We start from the raw sequence: 22,236 nt of genomic DNA on the forward strand, positions 1-22,236 counted from the left end.
GGCTGAGGCAAGAGAATCGCTTGAACCTGAGAGGCAGAAGTTGCAATGAGCCAAGATTGCGCCATTGCACTCCAGCCTGGGCAACAAGAGCCAAACTCCGTCTCAGAAAAAATAAAAAAAAGTATTCAAATATAGGAACCATCCTTGTTAGCATTACATTTCCTTTAAAAATTAACTTATCAATAATTTCTTAGTAAGATCTATAATGGAATTTTGTCTCACAGCAAACAGTGCTTATGAATTTTTCAAAAAGCTATGAAAATGCCATTCATTTATATTAATTGTTTGGGAATATACAGTTCCCTGTACAATAACAACATCTTGTTTTATATATTGCACTTTTTATCAAACCCAGTAACTTGGTTGATTTTTTTCTTTGCAGTTCTGAAATAACCACTGCTGTATAATTATTATTAAATGAAATGTCTATTAAGCTATCAATCATTTGGACTAAGTAGGGAAATAAGTTTAATTGCTTTTCATTATTTATAGAACTAAAGAGTCTGTAGGAATATCTAGTCTTGTAGATAAAGAAAAATGTGTGAATCTGTGACTTCTTGTGAAAAAAACCTTTGAAAAACAGTTTATCTACATAAAGCCACCTTATTTCATAACTAAGTATATTAGTTGTTTTAATTTTAGTGAATGGTGAAATAGTGAAAATTACTAGAAGTTTTCTGCTTACTGTAATAAAGTTTGTGCTTACATTCCAAAGTTATGATCCTCTCCTCTCAGCAAGTTTTGCACCTGCATTTTATGCAAGATGTGCTGTGCCCTACTTGTGGCAAGCCTGCACAGACCTGACTGATTTGCCAGACTGATTGATGGCTGCTTACTTTCAGGAAACCACACACTGGTTCTTGATGTGTATCATGTCCTCCTTAAGAATCTCTGATTATTAAGCTCCAATTCGGATAATTCACAATCCTTGATTCACAGAATAGGCTGGCTTGCAAAAGAAGCTCTTGAGTCAGTTTAGTTCAATTCAACAAATAATAATTGAATGTTTACCATGAGTAAGGTTAAGTGCTGTGGGATATTAAAAATAATAACCCATATTTCCTGTGATTAAGCTTCTTAATATATAAAGATATATACCCAAATCACCATATAAAACACTGCTGTACTATCCCTTCCTAATTAAAATGACCCATATTTTCATAAAAGATTCACTTTTCTTATCTTTCTGAACATTACTTCTCAGCTCAGGCAACTCTTTAGATTTCTAGATTAGAATGCTCAACTACATATTCAACATTTCTTCATGGATGTCTTATAGGAACATCAAATTCAACATGCCCAGTGCCAAATTCATAAACATCTGCTCTAAAATTGATCTTCCTCCAGTATCCTCTCCTTCAATGAATGCACAACCTTCAGTGCAAGCAAGAGGTCTACTAGTCATTCTAGATGTCTTCATCTCCCTTGTTCTCTTTGGTCTACTTTTGCTGGCCCATTCCCTTCTGAGTTTATATGTTAGAAATGTCAGGGGCTTACCTACAGGGCATCTTATCTTTTTACTCTATGTTCTCTTCTGATGGAGAGTTCATCTTCTCTAATGATTTTTAATAATATTTATATAGTTTATGTGCTGAAGACTCAATTTTTAAATCACACCTTGGCTAAGAGAAAATTATTAGTATTTTTAATATCTTCAGGAAAAAAATCCTTGTAATTTTGATTTGATCTTTTTCTATCTTCCTTTGCTTATAGCCATTTGTTCAATAAACTATTGAACACATAAGTTCCAAGAATTAGTTCCTCACAAAATCACAGTCAGGTGGGAGCTATCAGATTCTAGAGGTATAACTGACTCCAGAGTACTTCCCCCAAATCAGCCAGCCAGGATTTGAAAGCAGGAGTATTCTGACAAATTCTGAGCTCGTTCCAAAAATCTGTAGTATAGTTTACTGGGAAATTTCTTTTTCAGAAAATATGCTTTGCTATAAATAATTTACATTCTCCTTCTCAACCTCACCCCTTCACATCAAGTAATCAAACTTCTAAATCTCTTATTGTAAAGGAGTTGAACCAGGTATTAAAAGGAAAGCAGAATATTTAAACAAATTCATTATAAGGTGTGATGATATAATCTTCATTAAGAAATGTACTTTTAAAAAACATTAAAATTTTTTTTGAGTACATAGTAGATATATATATATTTATGGGGTACATGAGATGTTTTGATACAGGTATGCAAAGTGAAATAAGCACATCATAGAAAATGGGGTATCCATCCCCTCAAGCATTTAATTTTGTGTTACAAACAATCCAGTTATACTCTTTTAGTTATTTTTAAATGTACGATTACATTATTTTGACTATAGTCATTCTATTGTGCTATCAAATACTAGGTCTCATTCATTCATTTCATTCTTTTTGTACCCATTAACCATCCTCACTTCCCCCTCACACCCCACCACTCTTCTCAGTCTCTGGTAACCATCCTTCTACTCTCTACCTCTGTGAGTTCAATTATTTTGATTTTTAGATCCCACAAATAAGTGAGAACATGCAATGTTTGTCTTCCTGTGCCTTATTTCACTTAACATAATGACCTCCAGTTCCATCCACATTGTTGGAAATGACAGGACCTCACTCTATAAGAGCTGAATATTTTTCAATAGTATTCAATTGGCTATAAATACCACATTTTCTTTATCCATTCATCTCTTGATGGACAATTAGGTTGCTTCCAAAGATTGGCTATTGTCAACAGTGCTATAACAAATATAAGAGTGCAGACATCTCTTTGATATACTAATTTCCTTTCTTTTGGGCATATGCCCAGCAGTGGGATTGCTAGATTATATAGAAGCTCAATTTTTAGTTTTTTGAGGAACCTCCAAACTGTTCTCCATTGTGGTCATATTAATTTACATTCCCACCAGCAGTGTATGAGGCTTCCCTTTTCTCCACATCCTTGCTAGTATTTGTTATTGCTTGTCTTTTGGATAAAAGCCATTTTAACTGGTGTGAGATATGTCACTGTAGTTTTGATTTGCATTTCTCTGATGCTCAGTGATGTTGAGCATCTTTTCATATGCCTGTTTGCCATTTGTATGCCTTGTTTTTGCTTTTGAGACAGGGTCTCACTCTGTCATCCAGGATGGAGTGTAGTGGTGCAATCATGACTCCTGAACTCAAGTGATCTGCCTGCCGAGACCTCCCAAAGTGCTGGGATTACAGGCATGAGCCACAGCATCTGGCCTATACGCCTTTTTTTTGAGGAATGTGTATTTAAATTTTTTGCCTATTTAAAAATTAAATTATTAGACCTTTTTCCCTATAGAGTTGTTTGAGCTTCTTATATATTCTGGTTATTAATCCTTTGTCAGATAGGTAGTTTACAAATATTTTCTCCCATTCTGTGGGTTGTATCTTCACTTGGTTGATTACTTCCTTTGCTGTGTAGAGGCTTTTCAACTTGATGTGATCCAATTTGTCCATTTTTGCTTTAGTTGCCTGTACTTGTGGGTATTACTCAAGAATTTTTAGTCCAAACCAATGTTCTGGAGATTTTCCCCAATGTTTTCTTGTAGCAGTTTCATAGTTTGAGGTGTTAGATTTAAGTCTTTAATTCATTTTTATTTTTGTATATGGCAAGAGATAGGGTATGGTTTCATTCTTCTGCATATGGTTATCCAGTTTTCCCACAGCATCATTTATTGAAGAGACTGTCTTTTCCTCAGTGTATATTCTTGGCACCCTTGTTGAAAATGTGTTCACTGTAGGGGTGTGGATTTGTTTCTGGGCTATTTATTCTGTTCCATTGGTCTGTGTGTCTGTTTTTATGCCAGTACCACACTGTTTAGGTTACTATATCTCTGTAGTATAATTTGAAGTCAGGTAATGTGTTTCCTCCAGTTTTGTTCTTTTTGTTCAGGATAGCTTTGGTATTCTGGATCTTCTGTGATTCTAAATAAATTCTAGGATTGTTTTTTCTATTTCTGTGATGAATGTCATTGGTATTTTGATAGGGATTGCATTGAATCTATAGATTGTTTTGGGTAGTATGGACATTTTATTAACACTGATTCTTCCAATCCAGGAACATGCAATATCTTTCCATTTTTTGGTGTCCTCTTTAACTTCTTTCATCAGTGTTACACAGTTTCCATTGTAGAGATCTTTCACTTACTTGGTTAAATGTATTAATGTATTATTAGGCATTTATTTTATTCGTAGCTATTGTAAATGGGATTTTTTTTTAAAATTTCTTTTTCAGATTGTTCACTGTTGGTATAGAGAAATGCTACTGATTCTTCTTCTTTTTTTTTTCTTTGAGATGGAGTTTTGTTCTGTCGTGCAGGCTGGAGTGCAGTGGTGCAATCTTGGCTCACTGCAATCTCCGCCTCCAGGATTTAAGTGATTCTCTTCTCTCAGCCTCCCGAGTAGCTGGGATTATAGGCACGCACCATCATGCCTGGCTAATTTTTGTATTTCTTAGCAGAGACGGGGTTTCATCATGTTTGCCAGGCTGGTCTTGAACTCCTGACCTCAAGTGATCCACCCACCTCAGCCTCCAAAAGTGCTGGGAATACAGGCATGAGCCACCATGCCTGGCCAGAAATGCTACTGATTCTTATGTGTTGGTTTTATATTATGCAACTTTATTGAATCTATCAGTTCTAATAGTTTTTTGATGGAGTCCTTAGGTTTTTTCAAATATAACATCATATCATCTTCAAACAAGGATAATTTGACTTCTTCCTTTCCAATCTGGATGCCCTTCATATCTTTCTCTTGTTTGATAACTCTAGCTAAGACTTCTATTACTATGTTGAATAACAGTGGTGACAGTGGACATCCTTCTCATGTTTTAGATCTTAGAGCAAGGGGTTTCAGTTTTTCTACATTCAGTATGATACTAGCTGTGGGTGTGCCATCTATGTATGACTTTTATTATGTTGAGGTATTTTCTTTCTATATCCAGTTTTGTAGTGTTTTTTATCATGAAGGAATATTGAATTTTATCAAATGCTTTTTCAGCATCAATTGAAATCATCATATGGTTTTTAACCTTCATGCTGTTGATACATCACATTGATTGATTTGTGTATGTTGAACCATCATTGCATCCCTGGAATAAATTGCACTTGGTCATGATGAATAACCTTTTTAGCATGTTGTTGAATTTAGTTTGCCAGTATTTTGTTGAGGATTTGTACATCAGTAGTCCTCAGAGATACTGTTCTGCAGTTTTCTTTTCTTTCTTTCTTTCTTTTTGATGCATCTCTATTTGGCTTTAGCATAATAAACACACCTTTTAAAAGATGAAATTTGCTAACTGAAATAAGTCCATAATTAACTTACTTTTTTATTTTATCTTTCCACAAAGAATCTGCATTTGCTTACAGTAGGAGCAAATGAATAAAATAGTAGCAAAATATAGAGAACTGGAAGTGGGGATTGTGAGAAAGAACTGAGAATCTTAGATTAAAGAAAGATATGTTACCATAATTAGTAAGACTGAGACTCAAACTGCTCTACCCTACTAAAGAATCAAAGCAAATGGAGGGGCAAAGCCAAATAGGTAATTCTCACTTCCTTTGGGTCTTTGCTCAACTGTTACCTCAGTGAGCTCTTCCATGACCACTTTATTTAAAAGATAAATAAGCCAGACACAGAAAGACAAATATTGCATGTTCTCACTCGTATGTGGGAGCAGAACTGGGAAGGATGTATGTATCAGGGGAAACTGGGTGATAAAGCACAATCATACAGTTAGAAGGAATCTATGGTTCAATAGCACAGTAAAGTGACTGCAGTTAACAGCAATATGTTGTATATTTTTAAAAAGCTGGAAGAGAAAATTTGAATGTTCCCAACACAAAGAAATAAGAAATGTTTGAGGTGATGGTTATCCTAAAAACACTGATTTAATTATTACACAATGAATGCATTTATCAAAATATCATGTGTACCCCATAACTATGCTCAAATGTTACATATTAATAGCAATGAAAAAAATAAGAACAACAAAAATAGCAACCCTAGCTCATATCCACACTCCTGTCTACGTTCCTGCTTTTATTTTTTTTATAGTGTCTATAACCCAATTATTTACTTGTTCACTGACATACTGTTTATTTATTCATTGTCTCTCTTTCCCCACTACAACACAAGATAAATGAAAAATGAAATGTGGCCTGTTTTTGTTTGTTTTCTTACATCTTGACCTAGATCAGTGCCTGGAAAAATAGTAGGAGCTCATTAAACTTTTTGAATGAATGGGTGAAAAGCTATCAAGAAAGTACATGCTAGCTAGAAAAATAAAGAACAAATAATAAATACAGAAACATTTATATAATACAACAATTATAATCAGTTGTTAAAACAATTGATGTTCAATATGATATAAATGGAGTAAGTATCTTCAGTATATGGTAAGATTGTTAAGGCAACTTAAGTCTGAAAATCGTAGCCAAATATAGAGTGCCCAAAGACTTTGATTTTCAAATAGCTAATCTTTTAAACTCCAAGAAGAAAATATTATCATCCAGAAATGGCAGAATCATTATACCTTTTTCAGTATATTACTGTTAAATAAACTATAACAGTAAATTATAATAAATAAATAATGAAGGACAAAGTTTGGTATCTATTTTTTTCCTTATGTATTTTTTCTTAAGTGTTTTATATTGGATATTTTTATTGATGCCAAAGATAGTCATGCTAATTGGTTAATTACCTATGGAAAAAAAATCACTTCATTCTTGCCCTTCTTTAAATTTAAAAGCTTACATGAAATGTGCCTCTACTTTGCTGTGAAACTCTTGAGTAGACAAAGTTGTCTCTGAACCGATGACCACTCAACACATGGAGAAAATATGGTAGGATGACATGAACAAGCAATTGGGATTTCTGTGCTAAATAAAAACTAGACATAGATATAGAATCCTTTCAGCAGCAATCTTGTTTTCACCAAAATTTTTTTGTGAGTGTTTGGGGTGTTTTTTTGGGAGTAATCTCAGTTTCAGGTTAATTTTAGTTATATAATAACAGAAGAATGTAAAAAAGAAATCAAGTTTTGCTTTTGTTTTTCATATAAACCATGCATTTTCACATGTACATTGAATGTATGCATTCAATAGCATTAGGGAAGAAGACTGGAATAGAATTAATATTTTCTAGCATCACATGACACTGTAAAGAGACATATGTATCCCTGCTGTCCAGAAATTAATCTACTTTGTATAGCAATTTTTAGAAATTATCTTCATCTATTACTAAATTATCTTTCTTTCTTTATCTATTTAGGATAAGCAAAAAAAGTTACTGGGTGACTCTATGGCATTATTTAGAACATTGTTAGTTTTCATGGTCTTTGAGTTATTTTAAAGTCTATAAATTACAGGTAATTGAGAGCAATGCAAAAATATTCTTATCTATAAGAATAAATTCTGTTCCAGTGAAGGTTCAAGTGACTTCCCTCTGTCTGGCTGTGGAAAAAGCCAGTTCGGAAATTCATTTCAACGTATCTTCTCCATAATATTTTTAGTTCTTTGATTTCTTCTTTGAATAGGTTGTAACATTTATTGGGTTCCCTCTTAATTATGAGTTAAATAAAACCTTTAACATATGCTCCTTTTACGTTTAATAAGAGCCATAACTTTACCTTTTTGAAAATTATAATTTAACATTGTCATAATTGAAATAGCTGATATGAACTTTATTCACTATCTTTCTACTAGTTCTGGACTTTATTGACTATCTGGGTTTCCTACTATCTAACGTCAAAAAAAAAAAAACCTGAAAAACAGAATTCAAAATTTAGAGTAATATCAGTTAATATCCCCAGTTCCTATGTTTGTTAGCCTTTTACCATCTTTATATGGTGATAATTTTTAAATACAGTACATCAAGGACTACAATTCTTCCCTAAAATTTTGCAAATGTTTCACAGAAGTCTTTTAAGCTCAATACACAACTAACATCACTAGTTCCTCTTCTGTTGATTCTGATAAGAGGACATGTTCCTGTTATACACAAAGTCCAAGATTCTCCTTGAAAATCAATTTCTGTCATGGTAATTTCACCTGGGAAGACATACTTCTTTAGCAAAAACATCAATTGAGTTTTTACTAGCAAGTGTGTTTTTGGATAGAAGTTTTAACAGATTCATCCCTACTAGCTCAGAGATGCCCAAATAATTTTCTAAAATACTTCTCATAATTCAATCTCTGTCCTCATGGGGATTACGTTTTAGAGTGTGCCTGTGGAGAGGGCAGTGAGGAGCAGCAGAGAATAAACATATTAACTAACAAGTAAGATAATTTCAAATAGCCAGAAAATCTATGAGGAAAAGAAAACAGGTTAGTGGAATAAAGGATTATAGGATAGGAGGTTCTTTCTACAAAGTAGTCAGCACTGAACTTTCTGAGAAAGTAATAGATAAGGTGATGATATGAAGCTCTGCCAAGGGAAGATCTGGGGGAAGAATTCCAGGCAGATGACCTGAGATAGAATTGATCTGTCTGTGCTACTGCAGTGATCTTGACTGTCATCCACAATAAAAAATATACAGTATTTTATATCCTGAACTAGTACAAATTAAGTTCCACAAAGTGACACTCATACTATGTGTGATGCATTCCAATAATTTCTATATTATCCTATCCTGTTTAAAATCCACTAAACTGATTTCATGGACAAACATGGCTTGGTAGTTTAGGGCTATTAAGCATGGGTTTCAATCTCAACTCTGCAACTTACTAACTGCTATACTTTCTCTATATTACTTAACCTCCTTGCTCAGCAATTTGCACATCTTAAAGTAGGGGCAATAATAGTATCTATTCATAAGGCTTGATATCATATTTCATTCTATAAATACTGAACTAACTTATATATCTAACTTTTAGTGTATTTTATACACTATATCCCATATAGTATATTTTATACACTGTATCTCATATAGTGTATTTTATACACTGTAGCTCATATAGTGTATTTTACACACTATATCTCTGAACCCACACCATTCATCTTTTTAATCTTTGACAACTATATAGGTGAAAAATCATTCCTAATTGTTTTAATTTGCATTTCTTTTCTTTCTAGTGAGGGTGGACATATTTTCCTATTTATTGGACTCTATATGAAGTTGCAATTTTCATTTCCTACAAAACATAAAAAACTATGTACTTAAATGTAAAACTTTACTACCTATATAAGGCTTCATCTAATAATAGCAGTACATATTATATAATTTATGACTTCATCATTATAAATTGTCATTTATCAGTAAATAAAAAGTTATAGCATTGTTTTATACTTATTTCCCACTAAACTACACAGAATCAATAAAAGAAAAATATATTTTTGAAGGGATGGATAAAAACCAATGAGAATATAATCTAAAACTTAGTCTTTTTAATGATTATAAACTGAAAAAATATCAGAATTTGTATTCATTTTTCATCTTAACTACCGGAATTCAATATTTTAAAAAGTTTAAGTCATAACTGCAAACACACAAATGAAACCACCAGGTAGTCAAAAAGATACACGCAATTTCAGTAGTATCTAACAGACATACTGGAACAGCTGCCTGTTGTAGTGAAAGAAATGGTTATGCAATGGAAAAATAAGAGAAGGGCTTTTCATGAACTAATGATACATGATAATGGGCTATGAATTCAAGAATATGACTAATTCAAGCCTCTTTTTTTTTGTTTTTGGTGAGGGGGCAAAGACGGAGTCTTGCTCTGTCACCCAGGCAGGAATGCAGTGGCACCATCTCAGTTCACTGCAACCTCCGGTTCCTGAGTTCAAGTGATTCTTCTATCTCAGCCTCCTGAGTAGCTGGGATTATAGGTATTCACCACCATGCCTGGCTAATTGTGGTAGTTTTTTGTAGAGCCTGGGTATCGCCATGTTAGCCAGGCTGGTCTCAAACCCCTGGCCTCAGGTGACCCGCCTGCCTCAGCCTCCCAAAGTGCTGGGATTACACTCCCAAGTGTGGTGGAATGAGCCACCATGCCCTGCCCAAGCCTCTTTCTTAAATCAAACTGCAGTTTAAAAAATTTCTACATTTTATACATTTTCAAGAATCTACTTCTTTTAAAAAAAGAAATGAAATTTCTGGTGACATTACTTAGTACCCTGTATATGCAGGACAATATGCTAGATGCTACCACAAGATGGGTGAACTTGTCTATTAAAAGTAGCCAGGCTGGGCATGGCAACTCATGCTTGTAATTCCAGCACTTTGGGAGGCCGAGGCAAGCAGATTGCTTGAGGCCAGAAGATTGTAACCAGCCTGGACAACATGGCAAAACTCCATCTCTACTAAAAATACAAAAATTAGCCAGACATGGTGGTGTGCACCTGGTAGCCCCTGCTACTCAGTAGGCTGAGGCACAATAATTGCTTGAACCTGGGAAGTGGAGGTTACAGTGAGCCGAGACCGCACCACTGCACTCCTGCCTGGGCAAAAGAGCAAGACTCGGTCTCAAAAATAAATAAATAAACACACAAATAGAAATAAATTTTTAAAAAAGTATAAAACTTAGGGAAAAAAGTATCCAAAATCAAGTATTCTCCTGAAAAAATGACTTTCTTTCTCAATTCTCAATCTGTGGCAGTGAAAATTTTGCTCCTGCTGTTACTATCTCTAAAACTCATGGAATAAGGAATCCTCAGTTCAGTCAGACTGATGGAATTTGCAATCATGCAACATCAAACTTAAATTCCCTGCCTCTGTAGACCATCTGCAGACATTCAAGTAAAATTTTGATCAAGAGGATACAAAACAAAAATCAAATTCTTTTGGATTAATTGGAAAGGGAAATGAAAAAAATTCTCAAACACAGATATTTAAAAAATTATATGAAAAGAAATAGAGTAAAAACCACAAATGGGAATCTAATTTTCTTAATATTATGTTCAGACATTAAGTATTAAAAATAATTTTATCATTCATTTTCCATAAAGTTAAAAACATTTGTACCATGCTTTCCTTTTGATCAGAACTCTGATAAGCTGCAGTTGTTGCCATAAGAAAAGAGCAAGAAATAAAGCCAATCATTTCCTCTTCCTATGCCAAGATAAGGCTCAGCTGCTGATGAGGTAAAATGGGCAGGGGGGAACATTGGGTATGGGGAAAAAGAGCAGAAGATAGAAAGTTAGCTTCTGCCTCAGGTTAGTTAGAAACTTGGTTTATCTGCTCAAAAGAAGCTACACTTCAAATGTCTTATCAATTTTCTTAAACACACATGGACACAACGAAACAAAACGTAACTAGTAGGAACACAAGGTTTTTGGAGATAGGTGGCTGTTACTGCAAGATAAGATTATGACTCCAGAGAAGACAGAAAATGAAGATAGTGTTGCTAAGGCTTAAAGAACACATGAACAGAGACACAGAATTTCTACATATTTCTGTTACAGCAAGAATGATGTTATGGTACTTTTAGGTTTTCCCTTTAATCTTACCTTATCACTTCTTTTGAATAAGAAACTGAGAATAGTTTGTACAGAGGAGGCAGGTATCTTTCCTATCAAGGATTAGTGAGCAACAAGGAGGAAAAAATCAACTAGAGATCTACATAAAAAGCAACATAATTTAGGTTGATAGGTTTAATTTTTTCCTTAGATATTGTGAAACAATTTATCTAATGTTTAGAATAGACAGTCTTAACAGTTTGTTCAATAAATATTCTATAAATCTGAGAATTATAAGTACTAAAAACACAGTTCTATGATGTGTTAGTTGAGGGAAATAAGAGTAAAACCAGAGGAAAAAAATGAAAAATAGAAAAGGTGAGGGAGAAATAAGCAGCAAATATTTATTGAGGGCCTATCTCCCATGTGTTAGGCATTTTACATACAAAATAAGACTGAATCCTCCTAAAAACTTTTAAGAGGTAGGTAGCATTATACCTATTATAAATAAGGAAATGTAATCTCTGAGGGTTTAAGTAATCAGGATCACAGGGGCTTATAAAGCAGTAAAGCCAGGATTCAAAATGAGATCTGTCATACTTCAAACCCTTTTTCACTGTTTCCCAATGCCCAGCTTCTGCAGAGAAGAGGAAGAGGTAGAGGAGGATGCATGCAGAAGAAGAGAAAGTGGCTGAGATAGGTGGGGAAGGATAAAGCACATGGGAGAATGAGACTCAATAGGGATAGAAAGGAGATGGGCGGTAGGAAAGAAAGGCAGAAAAGGAATGTGAGAGAAAGCCAAAGACAGCAAGTTGCGTGTGAGCAGCTGCTAGAAGAGACACAGAGAAAAGGGATCATTTGAAAGTCTGTCTAAAATACAGGTTTCAAGCAAATAAACAATTTTAACCTATCTAGTGGAATATCTATTATCAGAGTAATTACTTTTGGCAACTCAAAGGACTTTAACACTTACCCATTTTGAGTATGGTTTCTCAACTTTGGCACTATTGACATTTTGGGCCACATAATACTTCGCTGTAGGGGACTATAGCATTATAGGATGTTTGGCAGCATTCCTGGCCTTTTCCTATTAGATGTCAGTAGTATCCCTTTAGTCTCAACAATAAAAAATTGTCCAGACGTTGTCAATCGCCCACTGTGGGCAAAAGGCCCCCAGTTGAGAACCACGGATTTAAGAGATCTACTCTGGATAATGATTTAAAAAAATGAACAAAAGATGCCTATCATATGCATAGCCCTGAGTTACTCCAGTGACTGGATGTCCTTAGAAACAAGATGAGATTAAGTTAGGGCAGAATTCATCTAAACTCATAGCACTTGTTACAATATTGTTTGCAAACTGCTTTTAAAATATGTGAAAGGAAGTGGGTATAAACTAATATTTAGTTTTGAACTACACAGTCTAAAGAAGCGAAGAAAATCTATCAGACTGTTCTTCCATCATGTGATGGGCTCTTTGTATTTATGCAACAAATAACCAAAAAAACACTAGCTTTGGTGTTTAGAAAACTGGGTTCTAGTCTGTTCTAGCATGAGTTAGTAGTAGGACCTACAGCAAATAACATGGCCTAGGGAACAACTATTGGCTTCTCATATTTTACCAAGAGTTTAAATAGACAATTCTAGGAAAATAGTTAAACAACTTCCATATGTATATATTACTGATACAATGTTGAAGGGCAAGTATGGTGAATACTGTGTACTGACTTGCTTATCCTCGATTCCCTTGCCAAAGTGTGGTCCATGAGCACAGCATCAGCATCGCTTAGGAGTTTGTAGAGATGCCAAATCTCAGACCTCACTCCAAACCAACTGAATCAAAATATGTGTTTAATAAGAGATGATTCCTATGCACATTAAAGTTGAGGAATATTTGCATTAGTTTTCATTGCTATAAAATATCGGACACTGATAATACAGCACTGGATAATTTATAAAGAAGAAAGGTTTATTTGGCTCATGGTTCTGCAGGCTGTACATGGAACGTAGTGCTGGCATCTGTTTCTGATGAGGGCCTCAGGAAACTTACAATCACGGCGGAAGGTGAAGGGAGAGCAGACAGTGTCACATCACAAGAGAGGTAGTGAGAGAGGGAAAGAGAGAGAGAAAAGAAGAGGAGGAGGAAGAGGGGGAAGGGGAGGAGGAGGAGGTCCCAGATTCCTTTAAACAACCAGATCTCATGTGAAGTAAGTGGGCAACAATTTACCTATTACCAAAGGAATAGCAACAAAGCCATTTATGAGGGATCTGTCCCCATGACTAAAACATCTCCCATGAGACCCCACCTCCAACACTGGAGATCACACTTCTATATGAGATTTGGAGGCAATAAACATCCAAACTGTATCAACATTGTTCTATTCTGCTTTTCTCCTAAGGTGGTTTTCTAACTGTAAAGGCTGGAAAACTTAAAATTGCTTTTCTCAGATTTCTTTTCAGTTAGGACTTTTGTCGAAAATTAGGTCTAACAGCTAACACTCATGTGCTAGCTATGTGCCAAAGACTGCTCTAAGTATGTCTTGTATATTGTTAACTCATATAATCCTTCCAATAATCCTATGAAGCTGATACAATTATTATTCTCATTATGCAGATGCAGAAACTGAAGCCCAGAAAGGTTGGTTACTTACCTAAAGTTACAGTCAATAAAAGGCAAACCCAGGTATCCTTGATCTAGAATGTGTACTGTTAATCATATTTCTACTGATAGATGAAAAAGCATGGGCCCCCACTGCCCCTCTTTTTGTTTTATGTTTTACAGATCATCTCATGAAACAAACTTTGGCAAATGCAGTTACAGAAGTTCCTTCATTTATTTACTTAAATATCTATGAGCCGGCATTGTTCTGAAAGTTCTAGGCATTGCAAAAGGCAAGAAATAGAAATAAGACATTATTTGAAAGGAAGCAAAATCATTTTTATCTAAAAACTGGATGATTATATACCTAGGAGATGCAAAAGAATCAAGTCTAAGAGATACTGGTATTTATTAGTACTAGTATAAAAATTTAGAAAGGTGTCCAGTTAAAAATGAAATACATAAAAGCCAACAGCGGCCAGGTGCAGTGGCTCAAGCCTGTAATCCCAGCACTTTGGGAGGCCAAGGTGGGTGGCTCACCTGAGGTCAGAAGTTTAAGATAGCCTGACCAACATAGTGAAACCCATCTCTACTAAAAATACAAAAATTAGCTGGGTGCAGTGGCATGTGCCTGTAATCTCAGTTACTCGGGAGGATGAGGCAGGAGAATCGCTTGAACCCGAGAGGTGGAGGCTGCGGTGAGCTGAGATTGAGCTATTTCACTCCAGCCTGGGAGACAGAGTAAGACTCCATTTCAAAAAAAAAAAAAAAAAAAAAAGGCTAGAAACCCATAATAAAATATGATATGGAAAAAAATCTTTTTCATAATACGAACAAAAATATAAAAACTTAATACAGACTTTAATATAATCCTTAATACTATATAAGATTATAAAGTAAGGGAGAAAGTACATTATTCAATGATTAAGATAAAAAAGTGCCATACTTCATACAATACAGGAAGTCATTCTAAAGAGATTAAATACATACAGTAAAAAATTAAAACATAAATGCATACATACAAAAGAAAACACAGGCAAATATTTAACTGATTGTAAGATTAGAAAAAATTGCTTAACAAACGTGTATAGAGATATGTGTACACATGTGGGTGGTATGTGTATGTATGAAACTACCAAAAAAATTCCTTTGACTAAGAAAAAATCAAAGAATTTTCAAATTAAAAAAATAATAATAAATAAAATTATAAATTAAGTAGCAAGCAGGGAAAATATTTACAGCCAATGTGAAATAAGGGATTAATATCCTTATAATGCCGAAAGAAAAAAATTTTAAAAAGAAATACAAATGCCTAATAAATATACAAATGGTTTAGTAAACCTCGCCAACAATAGCTTACAATATGATAGAATTTTTACCTATGACATTGGCAAAGATTATAAACTATATTTTTCATTGCTGGCATGGATGGTTTCCAACTGGCCTTTTTACACACCAGTGCTGCAAGTATATATGAGTACAACCTTTCTTGAATGAAATTCCTTAGGATGTTTCAAGAGGCTTCAAAGAGTTTGACTCATTGACCTTGTTCTTCTAATAATCTATTCCAAGGTAGAAGTTTAAAGATTTGCAAGTAAACATTTTCATACAGCATGATTTATAAAAGAAAGCTTGAAGCAACCTAAATGTGCAGTGTTAGGGTAATGAATTATTAGGCAGCCCTAAAGATAGTTTTTACAGAGAATTTCCATAACATGGGAAAATGACACAACCTTTCGTAAAAAAAAAAAAGACACAAAATTCTATTTATATTAAAACATGTTAAAAATATGTGTGTGGCTGGGTGTGGTAGTTCAGACCTGTATCCAGTACTTTGGGAGGCTGAGGTGGGGAGGACTGCTTAAGGCCAGTAGTTTGAGATTAGCCTGGGCAACATGGCAAAACTGGTCTCAAAAAAAATGTTTGTATATATGCATACACACATACATAAATAAATATACTGTAGTAATACCAAATGTTTCATATTTGATATCAAAATATTACTTGGAGTGGGATTTCAAATGCTGTTTTCTTGTTTATATCTTCTTATAGTTCCAGTTTTCCAAAGCACACATAACTTTTATAATCATAAAGATGTTAAAGTTAGAGTTAATAATTCTAAAGTCAATCTAAGGATAATGGGACTTCCCTATTCTCTAGGTAAGAGGGTCATCTTAGGTTATTTCAGGTTGTGAGTGACCTGCACATTGTGCCACATCTAAGCAGATACTATTGACATTTAAGGCATTTGATAAAGGACTGGAGATGTTTAGCCTTCTAGCTATGCATCGAGGCACAGAATCTCTTACATAAAGCCACCTAGCATTCACCATCATGAGCATACTTGGATCATCTCTCATGCACACAATTACTAACACATATATGGAATAGCTGTGTCTTGTCCCTTCAGTTCCTTGGGCATTCCCTGAAATCACTTCTTTTCCTTGCTTATCTCTCTTTAGAGATCTGATCCTACTTCAGATCTGGCATAGTTTCTTCATCTACAGGACTTTGATTCATTCTCCCAAGGCCTCCTTTCTTAAGTGACTTGATTTTATCCAGGCCTCCTGTATCAATCGCCCTACTTGGAAAGACTCGGGCCAGAAGGACAGAGGAACCTTCATTTATTGCTCAAATGGAATAGCATCTAAGGACAAATTGTAAAAAATGATGCAGACAATATCTGTACTAGTAATAAAACACCTATGTTAATATTAGCATTTCAGTATTACATGAAATAAATAACAGAATAAAGATACGTTTTGTTTTGACGTTATAATCAGTTGATGAAAGAGCCCTCCAGGTTGAGGGAAGGGAATGAAACTTCCAGATAGACGTGGAAAGAAAAATCAGTGAAGGAAGGGATGTATGTGAGAGAGGCTTTAGCTTGAGAAATAACCCAAGAAAGAAACCTCCATCAAATAATCAGGAAAGGGCAAACTCTATGAAGGGAATAGAAATAGAAAAGGACTTATTACAGAAAATTAGGTGTTGACAAAAATCATTGAAAGAGCTAGAGGAGCACGTCAGATACCTCTGGAGCTATCGAGTTCAAGAGCACACAACCATAGCTCTTTTCTGGGTTAGAAGGAGCCTCTGCTAGCTCCTGCCTCTAATTTCCTCTCAATATCCATGAGGCTATCTGTGGAACACCAAGCGAGCGTTCCAAGTAGAAAACACGGCAGGAAGATGGCCTCTGCCTCATTTCCAGCTAATTAGTTTTGGTTCTGTTTCTGTTTCTATCATTGTTTTCATGGAAAAGTTCACCTTAAGTTCTAAGTCATTAACTTAGAAAAACCAATCTTTCAAAAATATTCCATTTGTAATCTGGAGTCCTTGTATCCTCAAAACAACCAACAAGACAAACAAAAACCATCTCCCTAAATAAAAACTAAATAAAATGAGTCTTTGGGATATGCTCCATAGTTGTTAATTTCATTTCTCCCCCAAATGTCTTTACCATGTAATACTGTGTCTACCATCATTACATGGCTGTGTGTAACAGTTTTACATTTCATTTACAGGACTTGAAAAAAACTAGAAAACAAGGCTTTGTGATAATACTACCAAGAAACAATTTATCAGAAAAGCTTGCTTTTTACACCAATGGGTTGGATTGCACCATTTTTTTGCTTATGTTTGGCTTCTTGATAAGTTCTTCTTTGGTGCTGATGTAGAAGGAAATGCATATCTTGAGTTGTGATTTTCAATCACTGTGTATGGGGGCTTAGAATACATTCACAAGTCTTGAGACAAAAAGAGGATGATAAAAATAACACTTCAAAGGAGTACAGGAAAATGAACTTTCATGACATTCAACGAAGGAAGCAGGTATGCAAAGTGATTATCTGTTTTCTAAGATACATATTTCATTTTGTGTTTTATTCTTTTACTTTGTACCATAAGCAATTTTGGAAAGACCACAGCTATTGATAATGTCTACATAATCATACTAATGAAGTACACAGAAGCTTAAATGAAGTATTTTACATGATCCCTTACAACCATTTGAAAATATACTTTGGAAACTCCTGCTCAAATGCACCTCCCTCCCCCATTCCCCAAAGGAATTCTTGTTGCTGTTTTCTTCACTTTTCCAGTTGAGCAATTTAAGTTAGAGGAAACCAAGTCCTTGAGCAACTGAGTACAGTTAATGTGAAAAACTACCAGGAAGGGAATCAGAAGAACCAGCTATCAAATTATTTGCTTGAGTTACTTTCTCTTATATTGTCATAGATGAAAAATCACACTCCACGTGGTAATCAAACCTAACGCTAAGGCATATGTTGTATGCCACACAATGTTATTCTGTTTCCTAAGTAACATATTGAAACAATAGAAGTTATACATCTATTAATACATTTAGTGATGATATTGGAATTTGTGAAATGTGACAGAAAGGCAGATGGAGAAAGATGAGGAGAGACAGGTATTAACTGTCCTAACAGTATAGGCTGTAATAAAGGCCAATAATCATTTGAATTCCTGCTCCTTAATGTGATTCTAAAGATCGGCTTATCTCGGTATTTGTGAAAATCTAAATACTGTATTTGCTGTAGAAATTCATCCAACATACAATTTAGTTTTTAAACTTAAACCTCTTGCCTAATCTTGAAGATATTTGATGTTATAATGCTCATTATCACACTTTATTTAAATGAGATCAAACTCAGCGAGTTTAAAAAATTACCCAACTTCTTTTCCCTTATTATGGCGCTGGCCTCTTAAACTTCTTTCTCTTTGGTATAATACTAACCGAAAGCAATATTCTTGCCTCTCCACTTTTTAACTGAAGCTTTGATCTCATCTGTGTTTATGTGAAGAACTTGCTCTGGGAGAGTCCCTGTCAAGACATCCATTGTAACACCCGCTTCCTACTCATGCTTTCAGCGCTGCCCGTGGATGGAATCCACCCACACCTTCCAGACACGCTAGGTGTGGGTTCGGAAACGCCAAGATGGAGGGCGGGAGGGGAGCCGCCGTCTCCTAAACCCGACGCAGGGTACGGACTGGAAGTTGAAAAAGAAGTGTTTACAAGTGAGGTTTTTAAATCAATCACAGCTACGGAGGGCATTTCCCCCGAGCCCCGGGCGCCGGCCTGAGAATCCTCCGCCGGGCGCCAGGGGACGGGCCACGCTGACCCCGACAGACACGCGACCCCGGGGCCGGGGCCGGCGCTGGCGTCCGCACTCGCGCGACCCTGCGGCCCCTCCCGGGCGCGCCGTCTAACTGCTCCCGGAGGTGGTTTCCCAGAGCACCGCGGAGCCAGTGCCCCACGCTGGGCAGAGCCGCAGCGCGGCCCGCGATCCGGGCCACTTCCCCCCACCGCCCGGAGGGACTCGCGGCCCCCGGCCCTACCGCTCTGCCGCCGCCGCCGCCTCTCCCCGCGCTCACCTGCTCGCTGTCCTTCAGCTGCTGTCTGCGCCGCCGCGGACTTGCCCCGGGCTCCCGCTCGGTCCCTGCCGCCGCCCGCTCCTCCAGCGCGTCCCCGTCCTCGTCGCGCTCCCCGCCGCCGCCCCGCAGCAGCTCCCCGGCTGAGCACATCCCGCCGCTAACTCCTGCCGCCCCGGACGGCCGCCGAGGACCACGCCGAACGCACCAGCCTGCGCCGCCGCCGCCCGAGGGCTGCTCTGGGACCTGCCGCACCCGCCGGTGACAGGAGCCGCCGGTGACAGGAGCCTCCGGAGCGCGCCCCGGCGGCCAGGGCGCCTGAAGTACCAGCCCGACCCCTCCTGTCACTGGCCCGCCCAACCCCCGCCGTCGGGGCGGAGCCATACGGAGGAGGGGCCAAGGCAGGGGGCGGGGCCAACGATGTGTGTGTGTGTGTGTGTGTGTGTGTGTGTGTGTGTGTGTGTGTGGTGTGTCTGAGAGAAGAAGGGGTGTGAGTGACTGGACATAGACTGCATGAGGGAGCTCGTATACAATGAGAGAGGCTGTGTGTATGACGGACATTGTGTGTAAGAGACTATTAGAGAGTGAGAGACACTGAGCGTGATTTGTGTGTGTGTGTGTGTGAGATTCTGTGTAAGAGAAACTGCGTATAAGAGATTGTATGCACTTTGGGAGGCCAAGGAGGGCGGATTGCTTGAGCCCAGTATTTCGAGACCAGCCGCAACATCGTGCAAACTCCGTCTCTACTAAAAATACAGTTAGCAGGGGCGTAGTGGCGGCACTGAGGTCCCAGCTACTCAGGAGGCTGAGGTGGGAGGATCGCTTCAGTCGGGGAAGCCAAGGCCGCCTTGAGCAGAGATTGCGCTACTGCACTCCAGCCTGGGCGATACAGCCAGACCCTGTTTAAAAAAAAGAAAGAAAGAAAGAAAGAAAGATTCTATGTGTGTATTAGAGACTCTGTGAGACAGAGATTGTATGAAGGAACAACGGAAACTGTGAGAGAGACCAAGTGTGAAAGAGAAACTACTTGTGTGAGACAGCCAGTGGATATATTTAAAAGAGAGTGCGTTTGTGTAAGAGATGACAGTGTTTGTGGGTTTGCATGTGAGAAACACACACATACACCCAGTTACACTCTCCAGCAGGGTCCCCCATTCTTGTCTGAGTAGCTGCCCATCCTTTTCAAGGCACACACATTTCACTGTCCCTCTTGTTCCTTTAGCCGCCTTTCCTAGTGTCTCTCCGAAGGTCTGTGTCTGTGTCCCTTTCCGTTGAGTGCTTCCTGGTGTGTGTTGTTTGTTGGAGGGTTGGATGGTTTGATGGTGTGTCAAATGGCGTATCTTTCTATAACTGGGTAAGAATACGTCTTTCTCAGTGGGTGGTAAGGGGAGCATATCAAATTGATAATTTTTTCTGTACTTCCCCCTCCATTTTGTTCAAGGAAAATGGAGAGGTGTTTAAATAAAATGTCACATTTTTTGTGTGTATGCCTTATCTGTACATTGAGAAATGATAGGTTATTGTATAGGTAAAATATCAGGGAAGTAAATATGGAAAGTCAATGGAAAGTAAACGTGTACACGTGGAGAATAATAAGAGTTACTTGGGATCTTCTGTTAAAATGTTTTCAGGCCCAGAGAAGGAATTAAAATAGGCAGAATCTCATAGGCTTATTTTAAAGAGCTGTTTCCTGTTTTTTGTAGTCAGGAGACTATCGGAGTCTTTCTCACACACCCACAATCTCTCTCACACACGGTCTTTCTCATACACACATGATTTCACATACATACAGTCTCCCTCGTATAATCTCTCGCACATACCATCTCTCACACGTAGTTTCTCACACATGCCCTCTCTGATTGTCTCTCCCCGACAAACAATCTCTCTAGGGGCCAGAAAGAATGCTGTTGGATATAAAAAATTAGAAAATGAATCTGGTTTATTCTCCTTCTTAAAAGTCTTTAAAAACGCAGAAGAGAGTATTTAATATTACCTACATATAATCAGAAACAAATGTCACCATGGGAACCCAGAAGCCTCTCTGATAGGCCTCATTTTTTCCCCCTAAAGACAACATTTTCTTCCTTGCAATTTTGGTTTGACTATTAGTAGTGTTTCTTGTAAAAATCAACTTTTTTGGATAAAAATTTAGAATTAGCTACAGCAGCCCAGAGAACATCAGCTCTTTATTGCCAACCCCATGAACTAAGGCACATTTTGAAGTTCTCCCTCTTGGCTTTTGACTGGCACCTTGATAAGTCAAACAATTATGCACTCTTCAATCAGGCTAAAGTCAGCAGAAATTCCTTATATATAAGAGGACTCAGAAGGCACAAAATATTATAGCTGTGCAGGTGCAAAGATTAATACAGTGGTTAGCTTTGTTCCACGTAGGGGACAACTCTCACAGAAGTTCTTTAGAGTATACTGTCTGGTCTTTTGTAGATTCGGGCTTCTTGATTCTTTGAAAAGTATATTATTTCAGTGTTTTAGCAGGTATTTATTGAACGCTATGAGGCCTTAGGCCAAGGTCTAGGTCCCTATTCTCATGAAACTTCATTTTAATCTAATTCTTATTTTGTTGTCAGAAGCCAAGAACTTTCACCAAAGAGTAGCCAGAATCCTTGGATCTCCACCTAGGACTGAAGGCAGAAACTTTTTTTTTTTCCTAGTATCATTTACCTTAAATTTAATGAGTGAGTTTTTCTTTTAACTGTTATTCTTTTGTTAATAGAGTCTGGTTTTTCCTGGAGATCTGGAGAACCACCGCTTTAAATAAATCTAGCATTTTACACAAAAGACATTATCCAGATTACATCCCTATCTTATGGGAGAAGAGGGCTGGTTTCACTCTG

The 22,236-nt window shown here is 37.0% G+C and overlaps 1 protein-coding gene across 1 annotated transcript in view; it reads right to left on the reverse strand.

Moving 5' to 3' along the window:
* FAM241A (family with sequence similarity 241 member A) overlaps positions 1–19,534 on the reverse strand; it is a 39,114-nt gene extending 19,580 nt beyond the window's left edge. The window contains exon 1 of the mRNA XM_012436593.2: positions 19,385–19,534. Within this exon, the coding sequence (XP_012292016.2) occupies positions 19,385–19,534 (150 nt within the window). The remainder of the gene's footprint in view (positions 1–19,384) is intronic.
* Between the last annotated feature and the right edge of the window lie 2,702 nt (positions 19,535–22,236).

The sequence above is a fragment of the Aotus nancymaae genome, unplaced genomic scaffold (genome assembly GCF_030222135.1).
Source record: "Aotus nancymaae isolate 86718 unplaced genomic scaffold, 86718_ANA_hifiasm-v0.15.2.pri h1tg000033l, whole genome shotgun sequence".
Taxonomy (NCBI): domain Eukaryota; kingdom Metazoa; phylum Chordata; class Mammalia; order Primates; family Aotidae; genus Aotus; species Aotus nancymaae.